This window comes from Micrasema longulum, unplaced genomic scaffold, assembly GCF_059751315.1.
Source record: "Micrasema longulum isolate JH-2025_06_02 unplaced genomic scaffold, ASM5975131v1 h1tg001634l, whole genome shotgun sequence".
Classification (NCBI taxonomy): Eukaryota; Metazoa; Arthropoda; class Insecta; order Trichoptera; family Brachycentridae; genus Micrasema; species Micrasema longulum.
In genome coordinates, this window is record NW_028278814.1 from 469,707 (window position 1) to 483,503 (window position 13,797).

General features: G+C 34.3%; 1 protein-coding gene across 1 annotated transcript; it reads right to left on the bottom strand.

Annotated features, from left to right (window-relative positions):
* Positions 1 to 10,137: 10,137 nt before the first annotated feature.
* kek1 (leucine-rich repeat, immunoglobulin-like domain-containing kekkon 1 protein) lies at positions 10,138 to 13,563 on the bottom strand. The gene has a single exon (XM_088237006.1). The coding sequence runs from the start codon at positions 13,071 to 13,073 to the stop codon at positions 11,028 to 11,030; it is 2,046 nt and encodes a 681-aa protein (XP_088093132.1). The 5' UTR covers positions 13,074 to 13,563; the 3' UTR covers positions 10,138 to 11,027.
* Between the last annotated feature and the right edge of the window lie 234 nt (positions 13,564 to 13,797).

Consider the following 13,797-nt stretch of genomic DNA (forward strand, 5'->3'; position numbering starts at 1 on the left):
TTATAAATGAAAAAAAAATAATCTTCCATAGCTTTCATATCATTGGTTGGTTCATATGAACCAGTTCAAAGTAGTACGTTTCCATTAAAATATTTTTAATGATCTTTTTCGTACATTTTCAAGAAACTTTACCATACAATTTAATGCTCTAATTTTTTACCGCACGCAAGAAAACATTTTTTGTATCCAATTTCTGCTGGGCTGAAATTCCTCATTGGTAATAAAAATAAGACAATCAAAGGTAAACCGGAAACTGAAAGTACACACTGAGGTTTTAGTTTCAACATTTTTGGCAGTATAAGCTTTCATATTATGTAAAATAACGAATTAAATAACTTTAACTTCACTCTTACATTCTTTTAACATAGACTTCAAAAATTTATAAAAAATATGGTGAAGATTTTTAACTGCCTATACGCACTGTTGCAGCGAAATATGTCGTTATCTAAAATGCATCTGTAATTTTGTTTAAAATACGCCAGTGTAGCTGCAAGACGTGTTGCAATCCAGATTCTGTGGGTTACTAAAATTTTACATAATTGGAAACAGGGAACTGAATTTCAACCGCCTATGCGCTTTATAGCTACAAGACATGCTAGGATGTTCATTGTACAGCGCTCTCGAAGTGAATTTCACAAAAATGGAGCTATATAAGATATTCCGAATAATAATAACACTTTTGTTTGGAAATAAAACATGCATATGGAAGAAGAAGGATGAAAGCAGAGTAAACGCGGTCAAAATGCAATATCTTAGACGAATGTGTGAGAAATCCATTTACAACAGGGTTACAAATGATAAAAACAGACGAGAGTGCATATTTGAGACAGGTATACTTGATAATATTACTGGGCTCACTAAGATGGTTTGATCATGTAGAACGAATGGATGACGAAATTATGATAACACAGAAATATAGGACTAGAATGTAAGGCACTATAGGACGACGACTACCAAGAAAGACGTGGCATGATCAGAAAAACCAAAATCTCAAGTCAGGTCATTTCAAAGCAGACACAACGTAAGGGCATGTATAACAAGATGTATAATTCTGGAAGAAACTAGGAATGTATGTCAGGACAGACTGCCTACCCCTAAGAAAAAATAACGTAATGGTAGCAATATTAATAACATAATAACTAATCATAATTAACGAGTTTACACAGCCATGATTTTGTGAAAAATCTCATTGAGGAAGTTGGTATCTACTTTATAGTTAATTTTATATCGAAAACTACACCGAGTTTAGGGAATTATAATAAAAAAGAGTTAGAAGTTGCTCGTTATTTGGATGTGAGTTAGGAATTTTAAAATCTGAGAATGATATGCAAGATATTTAAAGAAATATTATTTTTAGGTTCTCTCGAGTTTAAAAAAAAATGAAGAGTGGTTTATAGGAGAGCGCCTGCGTCTGTAGCGTCAGTGAAGCTGCGACAGTATAAGATACTAGACAAATCAATGAGACCTGACGCTCTCCTCAGAACTCCACCTTTAAATACAAATTATTTATGGCTGCGTCTGAACTTATATCAATCTTAATTAGGTAGATAATTTTAAAATAAGATGTGGCATTGATATTCCAATTACACGTGTGATATCGACAAATCTCGTCTTATTTGATGTGGTAGAATTCATAGAACATTCAGATTAATAATTTAATTCAATAAACACGGAGAAAGCTAATATAATAAGATCATTTAGGCACATAAATTAATACAATCTGAGGAATTACTGAAATCAACAAACATACTATAATTATTAAAATTAATCTGTTCCGATATTCACTACTATATACTAATTAATTTGGAATCTTCAAGACATTATTTTGTATTGACAAAATTAAATAATGACTGGTTTATGTATGTTTTTGGCTACCAAAAAAACTCAATTGAAGAGAATCATAAAAAAACATTCGAATGAAAAACTTTTCGTAGAAGGTATTTGAGCTACTCTGTCTATCACTCTCGCAGATGCCTCTCCGATATTGTGGAAAAAAGACAACTGCACGTCCGACGGATTATGCCTGGTCAAATCGAGGTTTCGTTGTCCCGTTTTCCGCACCCGAAAACTGAACCCATTTTGTTTTGAGAAAGAGTATCAAAATAAAATAGTCTATGTTGGAACTTTTTCCGTATTTGAAAATTATTTTTCTCATATACGAGTAAGTTCCATACGTCCAAAAACGGCAGGTTAAACTGTTTTTTTAATATTATTTTTGAATGGTCCTAGCTTCTATAAAAAACAATTTATCGAAATAGTAAAACGGCAGAAACACGTCGATAGTAAATATCTACATTGTGTAAAAAAAAACATTACTCTAACGCAAGAATCCTGGAAAAATATGCGAGAATACGTTCGTATAAAGAAAAGTCAGTGTATGTTTCCTCTTAAACCAGCCAATGATAGTTCATAAGCCCTATAAATCCCTAGACATTTGAATTCCCTTATCTTATATATTCTCCATCTCTGTTCTAACATGTTATACTTGATAAGATTGCGCTTATTATGGCTGTTATTATTATTTTTATGTTGTGATTAAAACACCTTCGAATCTCGTCACCAAATTTTTCTTGGGAAACAGTTCTATAAGCTGATTTCTGGAAGTATATATAATCCAAATATACTGAAAGAGATCCGTTTGCATGTTCCTAATAAATATACTACAGCGAAATCTCATGCACTTGTTTTACACACCCAGAAGCCGTACAAAAGCAAGTCAGAATTCACCCATTAATGGGGCGATTCGGCTTCTGCAGATAATATGGATCTATTTTTCTGTACATACCGGCAGTTAAGCAGCTATCTGCTTTCTATTCATTAACTTCTCACTTGACAGTCTGCACTACGTAATGGGTTAAACAGTCCGTAAAGTAATGCTGACTACAATCTGTCAAATAAATAAATAACTCCCTAGGGTGTTAAATCCAGCCCTTGTTTACATTTTTTTTAGACTGAAACCGGAAAGGGTACATGGCAAGAACGGACTTATGGAAATAACGGGTACAGAAGAGCAAAAAGGCAATCAAAAACTTATTTGAGGGACTCTAAATTCATGTTTTTAAAAAAAGTATGTTTTTAATCAACATAATATGTTTGATTTAAATTATTTATTGAATATACGTAAAGATAATTTATGTAAAACTAAACATTATTTTAAGTGTAAGTACATTTAAAAATAAGTTGAAAAAGATGCAATATGCAATATTTCAATGGAACAGAGTGGGACAAATTATTGAAACATGTGTTGGCGGTGTACTGTAAGAGAGGATTATTTTCAATAAAAAACATTTATTGTTTTATTACAATGTACAGGGTTCAACTAAGAAGGCTATTTATTTCTAAAATTTCTAATCTATCTAACTTTTGACCATTATGTCCTATACTAGATGTAAATTTTTTGTGTTTTTTTTTTCAAAACATAAATTTGCCGAACGTTTCATTAATTTGTCCAACTCTGTTTTATTGAAGTATTGCGTATTGTATCTCTTTCAACTTATTTGTTTCAATGAACGTAGACTTGAGATAATATTTAGTTTTATATAAACTATTCTTACACTGTATAATTTTCACCAGTCTGAAGATGCCTATTAGAGGGTGAAAGCGCTGATTGGTCAAACAAATGAGTGGAAATGTACCACATATTTTTTAATTAATGACTTATATGTAAGTAAGTAATTACATCAATAATGTAATATGTATTTTTATATGCAATCACAGGAAATAACAAACAAAAACATGTAATTTACACAATAAAAAAAATTTAACTGACAAGAACAATTGAACGTAGTTATGCAGAAAGCAGCCAGTCCACAATTTCGAAAAAATGATTTATTGGTGTTATCGGGTGCAGTACGGTCAATTATATGTTCTGCTAAAAACAGCCAGGCCACTTTCATATGAAAAACTGTAATAATCACCTTCTCAAAATAGAATTGATGTCAAATCGGCATTTTCCAACTTGCAGAAAACACCCACAGCTCTAGAAAAATCTTACGGTACTTTAAAACTACTACTAAAACTGGTAAAATACGTAATTGTATACTTTGTTGACATATAAAATAACTAATTTACTAATTGTTTATCATTAGTCAAAGTCAAAAACATTCAAATTGTTGTGTAGATTTGATTATTCACTGTTTTCACAAACGTGCTATTATCTCAGTTTCACTTTACTATGGCTGGCTGCTTTCTGCATAACTACGCTCAATTAATCTTTTTAGATTTTCATAGCCTTTCAGATGCTCAATAACTTTTTCTTGGTTATATGCCGTGTGTCGGTGAACTGACAAGTCGGAATAGTTAACTTTAGTGCATGAGAAGGTAAAAATGTAAAGGAAGTAAGATATTTATGCAAAGACGAAGTGGTATAGCATTTTTTGATTTCTGCCTACCCCTATGGAAAAACGGCGTAATGGTTTTGATTGTACATCGTCATTCAAAATTTGAGCTGCCAATACTATTATTTTATTGCATTTGATTACTAAATTCATTCGAATGCAGTAATTTTTTCAAATAAATAAGTAATTAAATCAATTTATTGAATAAGCCTCAACAACTGAAAAGCCCGTTGCCCAAACGTCCCTATCTTCTACGGAATACCGGAAATGGATGATTCATTAAATTAAATCGTTAGATTATTTCATTTTTTTAATAACTAATCGTTCGATTAGCTAGTTCATTAGATCAATTTCATTTGTAATCAGTAGAAAGATGTAAACTTCTGTATTTTTATTTTTGTAAAAAAAAAGTTTTACGATGTTTTTAAAAATAGCTGAAAATACTATAACGAATTGTTTGTGACATATAATGATTAAATATGGTGACCAGATTCGGAACAACCGACCTATCTTCATATAATAATAACACTTTATATTACAACAGAGATGGATAACATTTTAAAGATAAGATGCTGCTAACCGTCCATGCGCTCTGTAACTGCAAGACGTGTTGTATTCTAGCTCTTATTTGTAAATGTTTTTAAATAAAATTAGAAACACTAAAAAGTCCATTTTTAAATGGTATAAATGAGAGCTAGATTTCATACCACCCATGAGCTTTGTAGCTGCAAGACCTGCTGTAATCTAGTTCCTATCTGTTACTAAATTTTATTTGAATAGAAAATGAGAAACTAGATTTCTAACCGTCCATGCACTGTGTAGCTGGAAAACGTGTCGAGATAATTATTGATCAGCGCCCTCGAGGTGATTTTCACAGAAATGGCGATATGTGAATTATCTATAAAAATAATGATAATACATTTGTGATTCATATCATTAATGGTAGCGCTTTCACACTTATAGATTACGCAGACAGGGTATAGTCTAAGCTTATAACCGAGTTGCATAGTTTACACCCGCTCTGTGCCAGCGGGGGCCCTCCAAGACATCGGACCCTCCCGTAGAAGTCTAGACATTAAAGCTCTTATGACTTGCCATAAGCACTGTAAATGCATTGGCTATTTATGTGATAATTAAACACATAGTAACATTTACTATTCTGCCTTGGTTTGAACTTCCATATTCATTCATTTTGTGAAGTCAAAATATGTTGAAATATTATTTTATTTTTATAAAGTTATTTAACTTTTCGTTTAGGCTTCTAAATTGTGAATTTATGCAAACCATTTTTAGGACAGTTGATCTTTTGAAAATTTTTCTTTTTTGATTAAAACGTTTTGACTTCAAAGACATTTAGTAATTACAAATTCAAATTGTTTATCGCGGTAATTAACTAGCAAAAAAGTGGTAAATAAAGACAACAATCTTACTAAGAAAGGTTTTAATTTAAAACGTTTTAAGGGGAAAAAATTATAGACCTTAATTTTTCGAAACTAAATCTGGTAAAAAAAAATGTACATACATCAAACTATGATTTAATGTACAATCTAATGCGAAATAAAAAAAAAACATGATGTGCGATGAAAAGGAAAAAATCTAATCAGAAATAATATTTTCTACTTAGAACGAGTTTTTTTTCTGCACTAGATCCGATCCATAAAAGTGATTTTGATAAATGTTTTTTTTTCCTCCACATCAAGCCAGAAGGCCCAATCACAGTGGTGAATAATTAATTACAGCCCAAAACACCCAGGCTTGAGAAAACTCGCATTTTTTTATGTGTGTATTCTCTCTGGGAATCGAACGCTGAATCTTCCGCACTTGAGTCAAAATCTTAATAATTACACTACGGAGGCCGCCAAATGATCAAATTGTATGAATTATGAATTGTTACAGATTATCGAAATACGCATCATTCGATTTAACAAGACAGTTGTCTATGCGCCACCAGGTGCGAATAAGGGTTTGATTATGGTGGTAAAAATATATTTGTCTACTTTTACAGATACAGATACAGTACGTAGCAAGTTGGAATTTTGAAGTATTGTTTGGTCACCTCATTATGTGATTTATAAAAAGTTAATTGAAACAGTACAGAAAAAATTTCTTCGTTCTTTGTCGTTTAAGTGTAACATGGGCAGAATACTTCAATGTTATGAAGAGCGCTTGGAGTATTTTAAAATTGAAAAGTTAGAAACTAGGAGACAAATTATAGATATGATGTACTTGTATAATATAATTCACAATAATGTTGATTCAGTGTTTTGTGTTCAAAGTGTGTCATTGTACGTTCCCCGTAGGCGCCTTAGATCACCTGATACATTTTACCTTCCAATTTTTACAAACAATATGGCACATTTTAACCCTCTTGCAAGTATGTTAAGACTAACAAAATGGAAAAAAAAGTCAACATTGACATTTATCATGATAGAGCAAATGATTATAAAAAATATTATTATGTATCTTGAATCAAATGCCTAATCCTTATTTTTGTGTATGTAAATTAATTTTAGTCTATATTGTTATATCTTATATGTTTTCTATTTCTCTTTTCTTTTCTTAAAACAAAATTTAGTTTCTTATGTTAAACTCAATTTTATTTCTTTAACTAAATCTTTATTTTTATATCTTTCACTAAACTTAACCTTTATTATTACTTAATTTGATTTTACACACTTATTTTATATAATTTATGAAAGATGGTGGAGTTCTATAACTGAGAATATATATAAAGAACGTTAATAATGCTTACTTAAAAAATGTATGTATTTTATGTATTCTTGTTGAACTTCCAAGTAAATATTTTTTTTTTTTTTTAAATGTTTAAATTTCAAGATATTGCTGAAACTTTAATATATAAACTTTAAATTTCTGTGACTAAGACGATCACTATTTTTTTATGGAAGTTGTTCAAGAAATATCACATGAGTTTATAGAAGGGGCATTCCATTGTGACCGGCGGCATTTAATTCCAGAATTTGACAAACTTTTAGCTGTAAATATGTCATCAGAATGCACACCATTGTAAAATATATTTTTGAAAACAAGATAAACAACCATTTTATTATACTGCTTTCAAGAAAAGCCAAACAATTATATATGTTCTGTGTAATTATAAATTTGATGAATGTGACTGGTGGGACGCTAAAATCCCACCTTTCTTTTCTTTTGTGTCTTAGAAGACGAATTGAACTAATTAATAATAGATTATCGTGTTGTAAAGTATGTAATATCGAACACTTAACAATTGTAGAAGTAAACAAAAACAAAAACTTATTGTGACTGGTAGGACAAGGTTAAGTGATACCTAATAAAAATATTTTGTCAATAGTAACTCTAGTAATAGTTTTTGTAGACAAAAAAGTAATAATGTATTATTTAAAAAAATATTTTTGTACAGATTTGTAAAAAAAAGATAATCTTTATTTACATATTACTACAGAGATAAAAAACATTTTAGGAAAAGTAATAAAGAAGTCTAGGCATCTACAGGACTTATGACCTGTCATTGGCTGGTTTAAGTGGCCACTGTGTAACATTCACCATTCTGCCCATATTCGAACCTATATATTCCTTCAATTCTTTCATCTGTTGATGATTGTGAAGTTTTTATGCGGATGAGATTCAAATAATTGTTGCTTCTGGAGTTGCCTAGTATGTAGGTTTTAATAATTAAATTAGATGAATCTCACCCGCATAAATAAAGGTTTCAGCTCTTTAACTTCACAAACATTAACAGATGAAAGAATTGAAGGAATATAGATGTTCAAATATGGGCAGAATGGTAAATGTTACACAGTGTGTAAAGTGGCCACTTAAACCAGCCAATGACAGGTCATAAGTCCTGTAGATGCCTAGGCTTCTATTTTACCTTCTCTTAAATGTTCTTCATCTCTGTTGTAACATGTTAATATAAACAGCTCCCCAGGGAGTTGAATCCAGTCCTTGTCTACAAAAATTTGGACAAACTCAAAATATTGTTGATTAGCCATATGTTATTATTCAATTAGAGGTGATAGATGGGAATTCAAAATTTATGTAACTTTCTTACTTTACATTTAATGCCACAGATCTCTTTATTAGTTTTACTTTTTATTTTATTAATATTATATCAAACACTGGTTTTTGTCTACTAATTTATTAATTATTTAATCCGACAATTGTGTATCCTTATTTGAACACATTTAAACAAATGGCTGTTTTAAATTGCCCTTAAAAGGCGAAACAATTGTTCGAATTTAAAAAAATGTAAATGTACATGATTAATAGAATCAAATCAGTATTTGATTTAATACAGGATTACATGTATTGAAATACATTTTTTTAAGGTTCATGTTTTTGAATTTCACTATGATTCGAATTATAATGATGCTTCTTGAGACGGAACCATCGAAGTCGGAGTATTTATAGGGGTGCCATTAGTTGGTTATATATATTATGGTTTAAGTGATGGCCTAAAATATTATGAACAAATAATTGTTTAATAATTTATCAGAAAGGTATTTTGGATAGTTTCATAATAATAATTTAGTTAGTATGTATATCTTAATATTTGTAATCGAGTACTGGGTAGGGTATATCAACACGGATTTTCTGGCGTGTCAGAGCAAGTTCACAGGCATAGGTCGTTTCTGGTTGTCACTATAAGTTGGGTCTTTGTACTCAATAAATGAATACATTATGTTGTTATTAAATAACAAATTATTTAATGAAATATAAAAATCCTTTGTCTATCGACCTACGAACGCTTTCGCCTAAGTTGGCATCTTCAAGACTTGTAAATCATTTAGAACACTGTAAATAAAAATACTATTTTTTACAAGGTTTGGCATGTAGAACATCGGCTAAATATTTTAACTTAGGAACAGACATACACGTAATAAAAAGCTATTGGTTTGCATGTGTCTGTCTCTAAATATGAATTAATCTAATCTTTCGACGAAAAGTTCTCAACCCGTGTTGAAATTTTTATCAATCGAATGTAATTGTTTCATGATCTTCAATAAATTATTGATTAGAATAGTGTACTCTCTTCGTAAGTAAAAGGTCAGTTTTTTTAACAAAATCACAAAATGAGTCAAATATGAAGTAATGTTCTACAAAAAGGTTGAAACCATTTGATTTATAGTAATGAGTAAAAAAAAATCATTACATTAAGTTTTTAAAGCAATAACGCAATATCTAGAGATTCGTTAGCCAAAACTCAGTGTAGAAATGACACTTTTTAAAAACTCTTAATTTAAAGAATATTAGTTTATTCTTTAGAAACAGTCGACATATCATATGATTGATTAATTGCACTTTTTTTTAATAGTCACAAAGTTGATAAAATTAAAGTGTAATTTCTCAAAATGCGAGTTTTGCAAATAAATGGCTTTTTGCTTATAACGGCAGTTGCACATAATAGATGAAATAAAAAAAGCTTGATTAGCTATCAAACTTAGGTACCTACTCATAAGTCATGAGGGTTTGTTTAGTTTCAGTCAGGCTACAGTAACATAATGTCAAAATCTTCTTACCTGGAAGCCGTAGTAGAACACGTTAAGGAAATCCGTATTCAAAAGCAATATTTGTTATTGATATTTGTGATGGTTCTGATTTTTACGTTTTATCCTTCGTTAAATAATTGGATATTATTTATAGGCGGTCACATCCAAAGTCACGATAATTCACTCAATTTCTCATTATTTTCTGTACCCATAAAAAACAATAACTTTTATATGATCAAGATAAACCTTTAATCTTCCAATTCACGGGGTAGATTTTTTATTTTGCGCAGAAAAAAATAAAAACAAACATATTTAATTTGGTTCATAATAAAACATTTATTTTAATACTTTCTCCTTCTTACAAACATTCAAATTGTTAACGAATAAATTTATACAGAACGACATCAGAACATCGGATCGTTTATTGTATAATGGTACTTTAAATATAGTTTATATAAATAATATTATTATTTGGCGACCATATAATTTAAGTTGTTTTAACATAAATAAATTAATTTACGATATTTATAATATTTACAACTCCAAGCATTCATATACGAAAATTTCTATCAGTCGTTTGCGTAAATGCCCTTCGGGGCTTACGTCTGTACCCTAATATTATCCATTACTTTCTTCGATACATATGTACACTATTCTTTAAGGTAACTAGCTACGGTTTGTCTAATTAAAGATCGTTACGTACAGGAGACTGGGCGAGGGCTCATCCCTCGCTCCACGGAGGTATCACACCGATATTATTGTAACAGCCTCACAATGTCGAGTAACTCATTCGGCACCAACAACTGTCGAGAAGTGAGTCTTGTTTAACGCACATTTAGGAAGTAAATCAAATCACAAAAAAACACTTTTTAGAGTAACGAAATCATAATTAACTCTAAACATTTCACCGTGGCTTTTTTATTAAAAGCACGATGAATACGTGAAAACGAATCCCACTTCATTTCCGCTCTTCACTGGGAAGTGAATAGACCGAGGCTCTATTGCTGACTTGAGAAGATAAGGCGCGACACTTTGTAAGGTGAATCCTATCTGATGACGATGAATAGGCACCTGAGAGTCCGCCCACCCGCGGGGTCCTCCCGCAGAGGAAACAGGCTCCGGCGAGGATAACTACCGGAGATGAAATTTTAATTGCCGAGTGGCTTCTTTGGTCTTATTACGTTGTTTTCTCATAAAAAAATTAAACATCAGTTCCGCATCCCTCTTGATAGCCTTCGTCCGGAGAATTTCTACTACTGGCTAGTGCTCTCTTCAGAGCTGTTACGGGAGGCAAAACGGGTACTCCGCCTCTCTGCCACACGCGTAAGGTTTTAGCGGGCATCGCTGCTCCGGGTGCCCGTGGATCCACTCCTGCTACCATAGGAAGACCGTAGTCTGGAGGGTATCCATTATGTGTAGCATTTGCTCGAGGAAAAGTGCGGCTCGCATAGCCGAGCTCTTCTTGTGAACCATCTACGCTACCATTTCCAATTATCGGTGTTTTGTCATCGTAATTATAAGTTTGATTTACCGCTCCTGTCCTACTCAGAAACGTATCGGAATTGGCATCTCGTAATGTTGACTGCTCCCATAAGCCAGAGGGGTAAAGAGAATCGCAAGTTTCTCGACTATATTCTCCGCTTCCGGGTCTTTGAGTGGAGTTTGTCGACTCTCCGGTGGTGCCCAAAGGGACAAGTTCTCCACTTCCTGATACCTTTGTATCATTGATCAAATCAGGATTGTTTCCGGCAGATGTTGTTGGAGACACAAATCCGTGGGTCGCGGTTACTATACTTCCGTGACCATCGTAATGATTTGTTGCGTAAGGCATATCAGTTAAACGTGGCGGCTTTTGAACAGGATTGCAAAATTTTAAGTCATTTGGCGCTCTTCTGTCTATGAAAGGAGGTGGATCTCCGTTTGTTGGGGACGGAGATGCAGCCTTAACAGTCGCTACTGGCGCTGTTCCATTTACTGTTGTGACGACCTCGAGCCTTCCCGGAGTTTTACTTTCCGAAAATGGAACTCTTCTTAGTCGTATAAGTAAAGTAAGTAAAAGAAGGAACGCCAACAAAATGAGTGCTATTAATGCAGCACTTAAGCCGAGAATCTGACCACTTCCTAAAGTTGCCATACCTGCTGTCCTCATTGATACGTGCAATGTAAAATTAGCTTCAGCGTTACCAGCTTTATTTTCAGCAACGCAATAGAATTCACCAGAGTCAGTCTCCTGAGCATTAGTCAAGACGAGAATAGATTTTTTCTCGGATTTTCCTTCTTCATAAACATATAGTTTTTGATACGAACTAAATGCTGAATTATTTACTAATAGTCGTCCATTCCAATACCAATTTATAGTAGCGGAAGGAACACCACTGGCTCTACATGTTACGGTAGCGTTTTCTCCAGTAGTAGCTTCTACATATCTACTAACAGGGAGAATCTCTGGTTTGCAAGCAAAATCATCAACATTTAACTCGCCAAATGTTTTGTCGATAGCTCTCGGTGGCCCAGAAGCGCATACTGGAGCTACCGGATAAGGTATGTTCTTTTCGGTAAGCCAGAATTTAGCAGCTCGAAGACGACAATCACATGCCCATGGATTGTCATGGAGCTCAATGCCATGAAGTTTACTCAATGTTTCCACAGTACGCGGGCGTAACTCAGTCAGTTTGTTATTATTCAACTTCAGCAGTTCTAGAAGTTCTAACGTCTCAAATGCTTTTGGAGCTATGAATTGTAATTCGCAGTGAGATAGATCTAATTTTACTAAATTGCGCAATGTTTGCAGAGCGTGTCCGTCTATTTTTTGAATGGGATTGGATGCAAGAGTCAAATCCCTCAGAAATGGAACGTCTCTAAAAGTAGCGGACGGTATTCCAGTAAGCAAATTAATCGAGAGATCTAGTTCTACCAGATTAGTGAGGCCTTTGAATGCCTCATCGTCAATCTGGCCAAGTTTACAATTCCTCAAATACACTTTCTGAAGGTTGAGCAAGCCCGCGCGCTCGAAAGACTCGCGCGGCAGGATCTGCAGATTGTTTCCGGACATGTCGAGTACCTGCGTCTCGGGGTCCACCAGCTCCGGCACTGTGATGAGCGCACGGTTCATGCACTCCACGGTCTGCTTGCCTCCCTTCCACTTGCACGTGCAGACGGCGGGACACGAGCCGGCCAGCGCGCGCCCTACACCGCTGGCCGAGCTCAGAGACCCCGCTACCATCACTACTAACAAAATTCCGTACATTTCGGAAAATCTCAAACACTTATCTTCGCATGATCGTGCGGCACTCGCGGAAAGTTGAGATGGCGAAATTTCGAACGAAACGAAAACAATAGAAAAACTTTTCGATATAACGGCATATCATCCGTTCGTTATCACCGAGCTCACTTCACAGAGTCATGGCACACTCGCGTCACATATTTCAAAACGCTTTTCGCGGAAAACCGGACATCCGTCTTTACACTTCGAACCAATGTCCTCGGCGCGTTTCGGCGGTATTTTCAAATCGTGTCCTTCCGCGTTCTTTCATCAAAAACTTCGTTCACTGTCTACTAATGATCGCCGAATACGCCGCGGGAATGCAAACTTTCGGTAAAGTGTTTCGTCCTGTGCATGGTTGATAGCCTCGCTTGTGTGACGTAAGGCAGTAGAGCGTGCGCGAGTATTAGTGGGAAACTGCGATGTCCGCAAACGGGAGGAGCGGCGAGACACCCACCCTGTACGAGCGCTACGATCGACTGACGAGCGGCGCGGCGAGCGGGCGGAGCAGCCTGCGCATGCCCCCCTCCGCCCCTGGCGCGGACCGATCACCCTCCTAGTTTGAATGCGATAGGCAGCCGCGCAGTTTTGAGTGTTGGGTAACTTTTTGTGGGGTGTATTGTCTCGCGAAGGAATTCGTCCACCGCCGACCGATATTTTACCTGCGAGAAGCCCCACTCTTGTTTCATTCACAAGCGCGAGGCGGCAA

Bases quoted from the DNA above. Each gene is read 5' to 3' on its own strand.
- kek1 (XM_088237006.1), bottom strand. From the start codon at position 13,073: ATGTACGGAATTTTGTTAGTAGTGATGGTAGCGGGGTCTCTGAGCTCG.